At 44.0% G+C, this 15,490-nt stretch overlaps 1 protein-coding gene across 11 annotated transcripts in view; it reads right to left on the reverse strand.

The window, feature by feature from the left end:
• Positions 1–14,519, reverse strand: part of ZMYM1 (zinc finger MYM-type containing 1) — a 40,880-nt gene extending 26,361 nt beyond the window's left edge. For 2 of the 11 annotated variants that reach the window (XM_066269675.1, XM_066269670.1), the window contains exon 1: positions 14,416–14,484. Coding sequence is in view for 2 of the 11 variants with exons in the window: in XM_066269676.1 (XP_066125773.1) it covers positions 2,614–2,783; positions 14,416–14,512 (267 nt within the window). In the remaining 9 variants the exon portion in view is untranslated. The other 9 variants (XM_066269676.1, XM_066269677.1, XM_066269678.1 and 6 more) reach the window with 9 other exon arrangements.
• Between the last annotated feature and the right edge of the window lie 971 nt (positions 14,520–15,490).

A 15,490-nucleotide genomic window follows, 5' to 3' on the forward strand; every position in this document is an offset into this window, starting at 1 on the left:
CAGGTGGTGGTGCAGTGGATAGAGCGTCAGATTGGATGCGGAGGACCCAGGTTAGAAACCCCAGGGTTGCCAGCTTGAGCTCGGGCTTGCTCAGTCCACTGAAGCTCCTCACCCCTTCAAGGCATATATGAGAAAGCAATCAATGAACAACTGAGGAGACGCAACAAAGAATTGATGCTTCTCACCTCTCTCCCTTCCTGTCTGTCTGTCCCGGTCTCTGGCACCAAAATAAATTAATTAATTAAATGAACAAACAGAAACAGACTCATACAAATCATTTTGGCGTTTGCCCAATGGGAGGGGAATGGAAGAAATAAAGGTGAAGGGATTAAGGAGCACACATTGGTTGTTACAGAATAGTGGTGGGGATGTAAAGTTCAGCATTGAGAATATAGTCAGATGTATGGTGTCAGGTTAGTGTGATATCAGGATGATCACTTAGTACCCTGGTTGGGAAACTGGCTTGTGAGCCACATGCGGCTTTTTGGCCCCTTGAGAGTGGCTCTTCCAAAAAATACCACGTGCGGGTGCTACCTCGATAAGGAATGCACCTATCTGGCCCTGGCCAGTTTGCTCAGTGGTAGAGCGTTGGCCTGGCGTGCAGGAGTCCTGGGTTCAATTCCCGGCCAGGGCACACAGGAGAAGCACCCATCTACTTCTCCACCCCTCCCCCTCTCCTTCCTCTCTGTCTCTCTCTTCCCCTCCCGCAGTCAAGGCTCCATTGGAGCAAAGTTGGCCTGGGCGCTAAGGATGGCTCTCTGGCCTCTGCCTCAGGTGCTAGAATGGCTCTGGTTGCAACAGAGCGATGCCCCAGATGAGCAGAGCATCGCCTCCTGGTGGGCATGCCGGGTGGATCCCGGTCAGGCACATGCAGGAGTCTGTCTGACTGCCTCCCCGTTTCCAACTTCAGAAAAATACCAAAAAAAAAAAAGAAAAAAAAAAGGAATGTACCTATCTATATAGTTTAAGTTTAAAAAATTTGGCTCTCAAAAGAAATTTCAATCATTGTACTGTTGATATTTGGTTCTGTTGACTAATGAGTTTGCCTGAAGTAGGTTATGTAATATCTAATCACTGCAGTATATACCTGAAACTAATATAATAATGTATGTCAATTGTAATCAAAACATTAAAAAATAACTTAAAAATGAAAAGAAAAATAAATGTCTTAAACTCAGCTAGGGCCATGATATCCTAAGCAACCCCTTTTATTAATCTAAACACCCAATTCCAAACAGCTCATTCTCTCAAATCACATTCTTGTGTATACTTTATTGGCACTGAAAACCACATACCCTGTATTATTTGATCACCTGCTTTGGGATTTAAAATTCTGATAAGATTTAGCCTGACCAGGCGGCGGTGCAGTGGATAGAGCACAGGACTGGGATGCTAAGGACTCAGGTTTGAAACCCCGAGGTTGCCGGCTTGAGCGCGGAATCATAGATATGACCCCACGGGTCACTGGCTTATTTTATTATTTTATTTATTGTGGCAGAGACAGAGTCAGAGAGAGGGACAGACAGGGACAGACAGACAGGAATGGAGAGAAATGAGATACATCAATTCTTCATTGTGGCTCCTTAGTTGTTCATTCATTGATTTCTCATATGTGATTTGACCAGGGGTCTACAGCAAACCGAGTGATCCCTTGCTTGAGCCAGCGGCCTTGGGCTCAAGCTGGTGACTTCAGGGTCTCGAACCTGAGTCCTTCGCATCCCAGTCCGACACTCTATCCACTGCGCCATCGCCTGGTCAGGTCGAGGTCACTGGCTTGAGCAAAGAATCACTCACTCTGCTGTAGACCCCTGGTCAAGGCCCATATGAGAAAGCAATCAATGAATTACTAAGGCAAAGGTTGGCCTTAGTAGTCATTAGTCAACAGAGCCAAATATCAACAGTTCAACGATTGAAATTTCTTTTGAGAGCCAAATTTTTTAAACTTAAACTATACAGGTAGGGCTTGATCAGGTTGTTGCGCAGTAGATAGCACAATGGACTGGGATGCCAAGGACCCAGGTTCGAGACCCCAAGGTCGCCAGCTTGAGTGCGGGCTCATCTGGTTTGAGCAGAGCTCACCAGCTTGGACCCAAGGTCGCTGGCTCGAGCAAGGGGTTACTCGGTCTGCTGAAGGCCCGCGGTCAAGGCACATATGAGAAAGCAATCAATGAACAACTAAGGTGTCGCAATGCGCAACGAAAAACTAATGATTGATGCTTCTCATCTCTTCGTTCCTGTCTGTTCCTGTCTATCCCTCTATCTGTAAAAAAAACAAACAAAAAACCCCAAAACTACATAGGTAGGTACATTGTTATTAACTTAATTAGGGTACTCCTAAGCTGGCCTTTGAGCCGCATTCAAGGGGCCAAAGAGCCAAATGTGGCTTGTGAGCAGCAGTTTGCCGACCACTGAACTAAGGAGACTAAGGAGCCGCAATGAAGTATTGATGTGTCTCATCTTTCTTCCTTCCTGTCTGTCTGTCCCTGTCACCAAATAAGTAAATAAATAAAAATAGGATTTAAAAATTTCAACCAATAAACCAGCGTCTAAATAACTAAAATTTATAATTCAACACCACTCTAGAAAAAAAAAGAAAACAAGGCACTATTTTACCTGAGCATTGTCCAGTTCTGTCTTAATTTCATCCAGCTGCAGCAGCTGTGTGGCCGCTGCCTTTTCACATTCATCCTCTGTTGGGGATTCTTTCATTTCTGCATCTGACATAACGGAATCCTCCTGTTCCAAACTAATGGCTTTCTTGTTAGGGAACAGTTTACAGATTCCTAAAATAAAATATGAATTTATGAAGTGTTCTGATTTTAAAATTAGGGTTTTTTTAAATGTGTTTTTATCTTTTTTGTAACAGAGACAGAGAGAGAGAGACAGATAGAGATAGACAGGAAGGGGGAGAGATGAGCAGCATTTATTCTTCATTGCAGCACCTTAGTTGTTCATTGATTGCTTTCTCATATCTGCCTTGACCGGGGGCTACAGCAGACTGAGTGACCCCTTGCTCAGCCAGTGACCTTAGGTCCAAGCTGGTGAGCTTTGCTCAAATCAGATCAGCCTGTGCTCAAACCAGTGATCTCGGGGTTTTGACTGGGGTCCTTCACATCCCAGTCCGTCGCTCTATCCACTGCGCCACTGCCTGGTCAGGCTAAAATTAGTTTTTTTTAAATACAGTAATTTTCTGGAAGTGTAATTTGCAGTGATAGGCATGAGCAGAACAGGAACGATGGGTCAGGTGCAGAGGGTCACAAAGGCAGAGAACCCTGGATGCCCCGCAAAGGGCACCACTATAATAAGCCCCTGCATGACCACTCCCTTAAGCATTAATCCCTGGACCCAGAAAAGCAACAAAACCAGGTGCAACTACGCCATGCCTGAAATCAGGATCAGCTGCAAAAACTAATGACCCCCTTTTCGGGTGCCCCCTAATCAGTGGAAACACAATCCTGAGGAGACACACCAGGAAAGCTGATGACTGTGAGATCCTCTCCTGAGACCTCAGATAACAGTCCTCAAGATAGAAGGCCCAGCTTGGCCCTCTAGCACACCTGCGCCTTTCTCCACACCTTTCTCTCTCTCTCCCTGGAGTACACTTGAACCTTTCCTCCCTCCCTCTCAAGGCACACATCTCCCATTCTCTCTCCCCTAAGATACAAGGGCCCTTCTTTTGCTGTAACTTGTTTCCTGAGTCCATTTCTTCTACCTGTGACTTTCTAAATAAAGTTTCTCTCTCTCTCTCTCTCTTTTTTTTTACAGGGACAGAGAGAGAATCAGAGAAGGATAGACAGGGACAGACAGGGGAAAGGAGGGATGAGAAGCATCAATCATCAGTTTTTTGTTGTGACATCTTAGTTGTTCATTGATTGATTTCTCATATGTGCCTTGACCGCGGGCCTTCAGCAGACCAATAATCCCTTGCTTGAGCCAGTGACCTTGGGTCCAAGCTGGTGAGCTTTTTGCTCAAAACAGATGAGCCCACACTCAAGCTGGTAACCTCGGGGTCTCGAACCTGGGTCCTTCGCATCCCAGTCCAATGCTCTATCCACTAACTGCACCACCGCCTGGTCAGGCTAAAGTTTCTCTTATAATTCAAGTCTTAGCCTTAAATTCTTCTCTTGGCCAGAATTCAAGAACGAAGGTTGCAGAAACCGAGGTTAACACCTGTTGCCTTGTTTCCTCTGCTAACAGAAGCACAAGATATCTTTAGCTCTTTGAGTAGTGAGTTTTTTGTTAACCATTTGAGTGATGTACAGGAACGTTCGTACTACTCAAAGGGTTAATTTTTAAGATAGCTTGACCTGGAGGTTCTCAGACTTTCTTCCCTCAACCCACTCATCCCCAATATAACTTTGCTTTCCACTTCTCTGGTAGATTCACCTCTGCTTTCTTCTGGGAATAATTAATCTCAATTTTTATTCCTCCTGGTCTGACCACAGCCTAACACAACCAAACCCACAAGTTTATTTTTAATGCATCTAAGTCTTAGAAAATGTAAAGCTTTCTATCTGACATTAATAAAATCACCTGTCTTCACTACCTCTCCCCACCACCCAGTCTTTTCAGTTTTTCCACCTGCTTCTGAAGTATGTGTCCCTCCAGTGCACAATTCCCCCTGTGTACCAAAAGGGGTTCTATGGAAAGTAACTTACAGGATGATCTGATCATAACTTCCTAACCCAGCAGGTCAAGCTGAGTATTTCCACCCCAGACACATAAACTTTTAGTAAAAGGTTTATCTTTGGCCTTAAGGAAGCCCTGCCCATTGTTTCTGTGAATCTATGCTGCTCACAATAATTAGGGGATATTTCAAAATGAATATGAAGCAATAAAAAAAAGCATTTGACTTTTTTTAAACGAGAATATCAAATAAGCAAACAAGTCAAACAAGTTGTTTTATTATGCAAATGAGATGCAGAACCAACTTTTATTTCATTGGTGAAAATGCACTATACAAAAAAAAAAGCTGAAAGTACTGGAGTACCTGCAAGTTCCCTGATCCCCTAAATTTTGTGAGCAGTGTTAAAGAGGAGAAACCAGAAGATTGCAGAGGAGAGGAGGGCCTGCAATGTCTGGGGCCTTACACTCCAGCCTGTGACCTCAGTGTTCTTGACTAAGGGAACAAGGGCAGACAGAAAAGTTTGAAAATAACAATGAGTGTGGACCTTGCTTGTTATCAGTTCCTTGAACTTGCACCTCCAGTAAGATGAGTGATAGGATTATCAAGGACTGACCCTCGGCCTCCTCTCCTCTGTCCCTACCTAAGACATGTAGGCCTGAAAACAAAGAAGTCAAAGAAATCAGGCACTTGTCACGTGAAAGCTAGAGCTGAAAAGTTATATAAGATTTAAGAAATCTGCCTGACCAGTCCCTGGTTCATTCCCGGGTTTCGGCACCAAAAAAAAAAAGAAATCTGCCTGACCAGGTGGTGGATAGAGCATTGGACTGGGATGCCGAGGACCCAGCTTGGACCCAGGCTGGCTCAAGCAAGGGGTTACTCGGTCTGCTGAAGGCCCGCGGTCAAGGTACATATGAGAAAGCAATCAATGAACAACTAAGGCGTCGCAATGCCCAACGAAAAACTAATGATTGATGCCTCTCATCTCTCCGTTCCTGTCTGTCTGTCCCTGTCTATCCCTCTCTCTGTCTCTGTAAAAAAATTAAAAAATAAAAGATTTAAGAAATCTAACTTCGGCCTGACCTGTGGTGGCGCAGTGGATAAAGCGTCGACCTGGAAATGCTGAGGTCGCCGGTTCGAAACCCTGGGCTTGCCTGGCTGAGGCACATATGGGAGTTGATGCTTCCAGCTCCTCCCCCCTTCTCTCTCTCTATCTCTCTCTCCTCTCTAAAATGAATAAAATAAAATAAAAAATTAAAAGAAATCTAACTTCGGCCTGACCAGGCCTCATATAAGTGACTTTGTATCAGAGACTTCCTTGTTTGTATATTGGATTAAAGGTTTTGATTTCTACACTATAAAATGGAGCAGAAAAGCCCATGCTGGAGGAGAGCAGAGAAAGGCCACGTGGAGGGGAGGAGAAGCAGGAACAGAGAGATAAATAAGGCTGGCGAGGTAGAAACCTTTGATTCTAGGAAACTCGGATAAGTCAGCCTACTATGTGTGTTATTTCTTGCCCGCCCGGGTGCAAGCTAGGATTAAAGCCGATGGCCCACCAGTTCTTGTTTCATTACTGTCTGTCCGAATCAAATGCAAACCTGCCCGGCCCAGGCTTTTGTCCTCCTCTGATTCCTGCAATAGTGTAGTTTAACACACCTTTGAAATGCTCCCTTTCAGTCCCCTCCTTCTGAATGTCACAGCCTCCAAGACAGCAAGTAATCTTAACTATCATGTAATCCAGGATAGTTAACTAACAAACTGCGGCCCCCTGAGGCCATTTATCCGGCCCCCCCACCACACTTCCGGAAGGGGCACCTCTTTCATTGGTGGTCAGTGAGAGAAGCATAGTTCCCATTGAAATACTGGTCAGTTTGTTGATTTAAATTTACTTGTTCTTTATTTTAAATATTGTATTTGTTCCCGTTTTGTTTTTTTACTTTAAAATAAGATATGTGCAGTGTGCATAGAGATTTGTTCATAGTTTTTTTAATAGTCTGGCCCTCCAAAGGTTTGAGACAGTGAACTGGCCACCTGTGTAAAAAGTTTGGGGACCCCTGATTTAATCCAGTCCTGCCTTGCTATCTCTGAACTCCAAGAAATCTTCCTTACATCCTTTTCTCAATTTAAAATGTATAAAAGAAACTTCAAAACTTATTCTCGCCTGACCAGGCGGTGGCGCAGTGGATAAAGCGTTGGAGTGGGATGCGGAGGACCCAGGTTCGAGACCCTGAGGTTACCAGCTTGAGCGCGGGCTCATCTGGTTTGAGCTAAGCTCACCAGCTTGGACCCAAGGTCACTGGCTTGAGCAAGGGGTTACTTGGTGTGCTGTAGCCCCATGGTCAAGGCACATATGAGAAAGCAATCAATGAACAACTAAAGTGCCACAATGAAAAACTGATGATTGATGCTTCTCATCTCTCTCCGTTCCTGTCTGTCCCTATCTATCCCTCTCTCTCTGTAAAAAAAAAACAAAAAACAAAAAAACCCCTTATTCTCCACAGAATTTGAGTTCTCGCTCCCCAGCATATGCCATCAGTTTGGCTCAGATAAAACTCTTTGAAAATTATCTATAGGCTGGATATTTCTTATGTCGACACCCAGAACTCTTTGCACTTAATCTATGGCACAATCCTGGATTCAACTAACACCTAGGCTAATTTCCCCCTATATTTCTGAGCTCCAGCTCATATACCTAATTGCCTATTAAATACCTCTACTTTGATGTTTCACAGGTTCCTCAAATTCAAGAAATTTAAAACCATACTCATCCTCATAAGCTTGCTTTACACACGTCCCCTTTCTTGGTAAATGGCACTATCATATATATCTAATATCCCAAACCAGAAACCTAGAGTCCTAGATTCTCAAAGTCCTCACATTGGCCCTGGCCAGTTGGCTCAGTGGTAGAGCGTCGGCCTGGCGTGCAGAAGTCCGGGGTTCGATTCCCGGCCAGGACACACAGGAGAAGCGCCCATCTGCTTCTCCACCCCTCCCCCTCTCCTTCCTCTCTGTCTCTTTCTTCCCCTCCCGCAGCGAGGCTCCATTGGAGCAAGGATGGCCCGGGCGCTGGGGATTGGTTCCTTGGCCTCTGCCCTAGGCGACAGAGCTACACCCGGGAGGGGCAGAGCGTCGCCCCCTGGTGGGCGTGCCGGGTGGATCCCGGTCGGGCGCATGCGGGAGTCTGTTTATCTCTCCCCATTTCCAGCTTCAGAAAAATACAAAAAAAAAAAGTCCCCACATTTAATCACCAAACTGGATCAAATATACCTTTTAAATATATATATCTTGAATGTATTTTCCTATCATACCTCATGCCTGTGACCCTTCTATCCCTACAGTGGATTCCTTTTTGGTAGATAGCTAAAACCCAAAATCACAATATAAAAGACCTGCACATTCAGGCCTAAAAAAGAATTTCACTTTATAACTTAGAGGAACTTCAGAACACTTAAAAAAAGAAAAAAAAATTGATTGATTTTAGAGAAAGAGGAAGGGAGAGAGAGAGAGAAATATGGATACACTCGTGTATGTGCCCTGACCAAGGACTGAACCCACGACCTTCATGAATTGGAACAATGCTCCAACCAAGGCTGGAAAACTTTTCGATGCTCAGCCCCAAGGCCTCCTTTCCAAGAACAGAATGGTTTCTTGTATTCTTTTTCCTTAACTGAGATCTACTTTCTACTTTTCCGATAGCTACTGCCTCTGATTCTAAATCCTTTGGAGCTCTTGCCCTTCCTGCCACCCCCACTTGGCTTCAGAGTACAAGTCTAGATCCTCCTTCCTTGATCACCCCCAAGACAAACATGGTCCTTTTTGGAAGGGCTTTACAACTCATGATGATGGAAGGCAGGGGATAACTAAAACAGATACGAGTAAGTTAAAGTTCTTACAGGAGTAAATCGAGGTCCATGGTTTTTATTCTGAGTTAGTACCTGAAAGACCCAAAGAATTCTGCATTATCTTTTATTTTTGAGATTAGGAATGTCAACATGAGAAACATCTAAATCTGTAAAGACTGTTTATGAGTTTATTTGAGCGAAACTGTCAAAAATTGCTGGGAAGCAAACTCTCAATGGACTGAGAAGATGCTCCAGAAAGTGGCAGTTTCTTCACTTATTTTATACATCAGAATCAAGGGGAAGACATAGGAGGCTACAGGAAATCCACTGGTGATAGATTAGGGACATGGGAGAAAGCAAAGTGGGAAAATCTCTGGGATTGGATAAAAAGTAAAATAATTAGATTATCTTTAAGACACACACTTCTTTTTTTTTTAATTTTTTTTAATTTTTTTTTTTTTTTACAGAGACAGAGAGTGAATCAGAGAGAGGGATAGACAGGGACAGACAGACAGGAACAGAGAGAGATGAGAAGCATCAATCATTAGTTTTTCATTGCGCGCATTGCAACAACTTAGTTGTTCATTGATTACTTTCTCATATGTGCCTTGACCGCGGGCCTTCAGCAGATCAAGTAACCCAGGAGTCCCCAAACTTTTTACACAGGGGGGCCAGTTCACCGTCCCTCAGACCGTTGGAGGGCCGGACTACAAAAAAACTATGAACAAATCCCTAGGCACACTGCACATATCTTATTTTAAAGTAAAAAAACAAAACGGGAACAAATACAATATTTAAAATAAAGAACAAGTAAATTTAAATCAACAAACTGACCAGTATTTCAATGGGAACTATGCTCCTCCACTGACCACCTATGAAAGAGGTGCCCCTTCCAGAAGTGCGGCGGGGGGCCAGATAAATGGCCTCAGGGGGCCGCATGTGGCCCGCGGGCCGTAGTTTGGGGACCCCTAAAGTAACCTCTTGCTGGAGCCAGCGATCTTGGGTTCAAGCTGGTGGGCTTTTTGCTCAAACCAGATGAGCCCGCGTTCAAGCTGGCGACCTCGGGGTCTCGAACCTGGGTCCTCCGCATACAAGTCCGAAGCTCTATCCACTGCGTCACCACCTGATCAAGCTCTTCACTTATTTTATACATCAGAATCAAGGGGAAGACATAGGAGGCTACAGGAAATCCACTGGTGATAGATAGGAAATAACTAGATTATCATTAAGTTTTCCTTCACCTGAAAGTAAATATGCCATGCAAATCTATTTTTTATAGATTAAAAAATTAATTTATGCATTTTTTAGAGAGAAAGAGGGGAGCTGAGAGAGAAGGGGGAGGAGCATGAAACATCAACTCCCATATGTGCCCTGATCAGGCAAGCCTAGGGTTTTGAACGGGCAACCTCAGCATTCCAGGCAGAGGCTTTATCCACTGCGCCACCACAGGTCAGGTGCCATGCAAATCTAAACATCAATTACAAATAAAGCACCTCTTAAGCTTTAGCATCTTGGAATCCCTTCAAATGTGCCAGTCATCACACAAATTAGCAATTTAGGGAATGCACTCCGAAAATGCAATGAATGAATCTTAAATATATTTCTGAGGCAAGGGAAAAAGATATAAACTTAGGTATTAGAAAAACATAAAAACCAAGCAAGCACCCTGGCCGGTTGGCTCCGCGGTAAAGCGTCGGCCTGGCGTGCGGGGGACCCGGGTTCGATTCCCGGCCAGGGCACATAGGAGAAGCGCCCATTTGCTTCTCCACCCCCCCCTTCCTCTCTCTCTCTTCCCCTCCCGCAGCCGAGGCTCCATTGGAGCAAAGATGGCCTGGGCGCTGGGGATGGCTCCTTGGCCCCTGCCCCAGGCGCTAGAGTGGCTCTGGTCACGGGAGAGCAACGCCCCAGAGGGGCAGAGCATCGCCCCCTGGTGGGCGTGCCGGGTGGATCCTGGTCGGGCGCATGCGGGTGTCTGTCTGTCTCTCCGTTTCCAGCTTCAGAAAAATACAAAAAATAAAAATAAAAAATAACCAAGCAAGCAAGCAAATAAATAAACAGAATAACAAATCTATGACTCCCCTTTCCAGATGCATGTTAGCGTAAAATAAGTCCCAGAGATCCCTTTAAACCAAAGGGGGATATATCATGGAGCAGAACACAAAATTCACATTAATTTTTAAAGTTAAGCAGAAGGCCTCAAAGAAATTGCAGGTATTAGGAGTCACTTCCAGACACAAATAGACCTTCAAAGATGTATACACTTTCCTCATGGAAAAATTAGTACAATATCGCTTATATAAATCCAATGCTTCAAACTGCTTTACAGTTAATCTTTTAATTCCTCCCCACTATACTGGTGCTCTTAACTGTTCTACCTACAAAGTCATTTTTGCCTACTCAAATCCTATTCAGCTTTTAAACCAACTCAGCTCTAGATTTTATCAGATTGGCAAGAATTAAAAATAAGATTGATAAATCAAGGCATAACAGAGTAGACTTCAGCATGCTACATAGCTCTCACTGGAAACAATTATATAATTAATAGACTTTACCCTTGAGGGCACATTTTAGGAGAGCTTAAAGGAAAAATCCCAGGTAGAAAACAACAGCATGCTGAGCTAAGGAGACAGGAGTCCTGGGTGGCCAAAGCATTTGAAAATCAAGATGCACAAAATGGGAGATGAGGGAACCTCACAGAACTAAGCCCCCAGATTTGCATACGAATACCCCCCTCCCCCACTTATTAGCTGATTTCTAAACCTCACTTCTGCAGAGCAAGACTCCAAAAAACCTAGCAGAAAATAGCTGGGAGGATAAAGAGCAGGAGGAGATTATAGTGACTTTGCAGAGCTAAGAACAGAGTTGAAATTTAAGCCTAGCAAAGGAAACTTGGTAAAGACCTGGCCTTGCAGTTGAGACACCAGGGAAGCATGCCCTAAGGCAGTGGTTCCCAACCTCTTTTGGGCCACAGACCGGTTTAATGTCAGAAAATATTTTCACGGACCGGCCTTTAGGGTGGGACGGATAAATGCACAAAATAAAATTATGCAACCGGCGTAAATAAAACTGTGGTTTTTTTAAATATAATTGTTGAACTTATGATATTTATTGGGCTAAGTTAAAGGAGGAACGAGCATGGCCTCATTATTCAGGCTGTATTTAAATTTGTTATTCTGACAACGTTTCATGTTATTCTTTCTCTGTGGACCCGTACCGGTCTGCGGCCCAGGGGTTGGGGACCACTGCCCTAAGGAAAGTCCTTCTCCTAATAAAAAACTACTAGAATTTAGCAGTGGATCATGTTAATACAAGGTCAGTATTTAAAATCTCCTCTCATCGCTTCTCTTCACCATTGTGCTAAAGGGTGTAATGCAAAGAAAGAAAGAAAGAAACAAAGGCTAGAAATCTTGAAAAGGAACAAGTAAAATTGTCATCATTTGTAGATGAAATGTTGTGTACATAGAAAATCCAAATAGTATATCCAAACAACTATTGCAATTATCAATTTAGCAAGGTCAATTATATTTCTTTATACTAGAACGATTAGAAAATAAAAAATTTAAGTTTATTGATTTAGACTGGGAGAGAAAGGAAGGGAGGGAGGAAAAAGGGGGGGAGAGGAGGGGAAAACAGGTAGGCTCCAATCTCTTATTTCTTTGCATTACAGCTATTTGTTTATACGTTACACTTTGCAAAGGTGTGTTTTATTCAGTTGAGTTCCGCAAGCTCTTAACAGGATGACTGGAGGCAGAAGACCAAATGCTTTCCAAATGAAACTAAAATGTCCATGCTTAGTTCTGTAGGCAAAGGGAGCCACTATTTATGAAGTGCCTCGGTAAGAGGGTTAGGATGTCCCCACACTCGTAATGCTCTACCTAGCACGGTAAGAAAACGGAGTAAGTGGTACGTGTACACAAGACACAAAGCAGAAATGAGGAAACAGAAGATGGTCAAAGTCTTCTAGGAGGTGAATCTGAGCTACATTTTAAAGCAGGATTCTATGAAGCAATAATGGGGGTGAATATTCCAGGTATAGGGGCAGCCTGTGCAAAAGCACAAGTATATGGGAACTATAAGGAATGCAGTTACTATTGAAGATAAAATGCAAAAGTGGTAGTGGAAGGAAGTGAAGTTGGAAAAGCAGACAGGGATCCTATCAGGAAGGTCTCTGAACACCAAGAACTTTGAAATTAATCTTGTAATAAGTAGTTTCTGGGGTTCAGCAAACATTTCATTCACATCTCATTTTTAAATAAAAACTGACTTTGAAAAAAACTAATAAAATCACTGATAAAATGGCTTACTCAGCCACCATCTTTCTTAAGAACAATGCAGGTCTGAAGGAGGAAGGATTTACCTACTCAGTAATCCGGCTCAGACTTCCCTTGTCGCTGGGATGCTGATAAGGACGATTAAATCAGGGTGCTGACAATTTTGAGGAACTGTGGCACCAGTCCCAATCACAAACACAAGTTATTTTGTCCCTGCCTTTGCCCAAAGCCCTTTGACGAATCCATTTAACTCTAGTCTTATCCCTCCCTCCTGAACCCGGGAGTTTTAAAAAAAATTTCCTTTTGAACACACTAGCCTTGTGTTTTGGGTTCGCCCGCCCACGGTTTATGCCTTTTAATCATGACATACACTTAATGTGTTATATACCAAATGTTAAGTATTTTGGAGATTTCCAAAGCATTAATTTGTGCCAGATTAACAGACTTTCAGAAAATAGCTTTTCCTGCCATCTGGGTAGATATAGTTAAATTCCTTGTAGTTATGTCATTGATGAGGAAGGTTACAGTTTTGCACCTATCCTTTTCATGCACAGAAAACTCTAGAAACAATCTAGAAGCAACTCTACTACTCTTTTAGCAAGGGTATCTACTCCAATGCCCTTGCCTCAACCTAGTAGTTAAATGGGCAGTTGTTGTAATTGAGTTCTTGTTATAAATTTTAAGGGCTCCTTGTCCTATACATTTGTGATGAAAATACAAGTAATTGTCAGGTGTTGGTGATTCAACTCTTAAGGGAAAATTCTCCACTTATCTACTTTCCAGCTTTTGGTTTAGTTTATTTGAAAAGTATGCGGACATTGCATACTGAAAGTTTCCATTCGCAAATACTAGTCCATGCAAACTATACTTTCAACCCTGTATACTAAAGCAATATATTAAAATAGAGAGGAGTCCCATACACACCCCAACCAGGACTGGAACTAGGAGTAATGGTTCCACGGAACTATTTAAGATATTTTGGCGCCTGAGGCTGATGCGTTCCAACGGAGCCACGCTAGAACCAACAGACTATGGGAAGGGAAGAGGGAGAGAAGGGGGAAGAGAAAGAGAGGGGGGAGAGGGAGGGGAAGAGAAGCCCATGGTCGCTTCTCCAGTGTGCCCCGACCGGGCAAGCCCCGACATCCATACGCCGGACCCACTCTTAAACCACCCGCCAGGCCCAAGACTGCATCTTCATTTAACCCTTTTTCGAGTTCGAATTAAGTAATTACTTAATTATTTTCTGGCTGAGATCCCCTACAATTCAATTTGCAAAAAGAGTTCCAGATTTTCAAGGTAGAAAAAAAAAGATCAACTTAATGGAGACGCCACAAACGTTGTTATCAGGCTAACATTTTATGTAGAAACGGAAGTCGCAGAGAAACCAATGGCCGAAAGCCCAGTTACGACACAGGAGTGGTAGGCGGCGAGAAAGGTTGGAAGTGGGGGATCGGCGCCTCGACTGACTGAGGATAAGGTTAAAAAGGAGACAAACGCAAACCAGGGCACTGACCCCCGAATTCCCGACCCCCATCCAGCAGAATCCACACTGACCGCTGCGTCTCTAGAAACCCTGTCCAACGCGTTGCGTCGCCCCCCTTTCCAAAGGCGAAACTCTCCGCTCATATGTAAGACACTGAAGGAAAAACCGACACCAGAGCCACGTGCGGACACTTACCGGGACGCGCGTCAGTCAGGTGGAACTTGCACCCGCACTTCGACGGGACGGGAAGTTCCCGCAGGCCCCGCCCGCCGCCGTGCTCTACGCCGAGCATGCGCAGCGCAGCGCACCGACCTCCTTGGCCCCTACTCCCAGGTGGGGGAGGGTAACACAGGTGTAGGTATGTGAAAGTCGGCTGTTGAGGAGTTGAGAGCGCATTTTTGGGCTGCGGGGAAGTTAACCCTTGAAGCCACCACGTGTAGGTGGAGACCAAACTTGGACTCTTAAAGGCTTAGGTAGCGTCCACTGACTCACAGCTTGGGCGGGGCAGATTTCCTGGGTTCCAGAGGTGGCTCTGTTGGCAAGTCTGTAAATCCTTGAAATGGAGATGATTATAGTGTCTACGACGTCATAAACTTGTGAAGATTAGGAGGGCGATGTTAGTGATGTACCAGGTATAGACTGTAGTCCCAGTAAAAGGAATTACTCTCAGAGCTAGAAAGGGGGTTCAGGTTTTTTCATTTTGGGGAGTTTTTAGTATTTTAAAATTAAAATAAGCCCAATGACCTGACCAGGCGGTGGCGCAGTGGATAGAGCGTTGGACTGGGATGCTGAGCTGAGCAAGGGGTTACTCGGTCTGCTGAAGGTCCATATGAGAAAGCAATCAATGAACAACTAAGGAGTCGCAACGAAAAATTGATGATTGATGCTTCTCATCTCTCTTCATTCCTGTCTGTCTGTCCCTATCTATCCCTCTCTCTGATTCTCTCTGTATCTCTAAAAAAATAAAATTAAAAAAAGAAATAAAGTAAGCCCCAATGTTGCAAAAATTATGGCAGGTTTTAAATGCTATTTAACAAGTTAACGCCTTCAATGGGCTCAAGATAGCGACCATGAGGTCATGTCTGTGATCCCACGCTTAAGCTGGCAACCTCAGGGTATTGCACCTGGGTCCTCAGTGTTCCAGGCTGATGCTCTATCCACTGAGCTACTGCCTTGTCAGGCTCATAGTTATTCTTACCTTTATAATACAGTATACAAAAGTTGGATGTGGCCTGACCTGTGGTGGTGCAGTGGATAAAGCGTCGACCTG

Source organism: Saccopteryx bilineata, chromosome 3 (assembly GCF_036850765.1).
Source record: "Saccopteryx bilineata isolate mSacBil1 chromosome 3, mSacBil1_pri_phased_curated, whole genome shotgun sequence".
Classification (NCBI taxonomy): Eukaryota; Metazoa; Chordata; class Mammalia; order Chiroptera; family Emballonuridae; genus Saccopteryx; species Saccopteryx bilineata.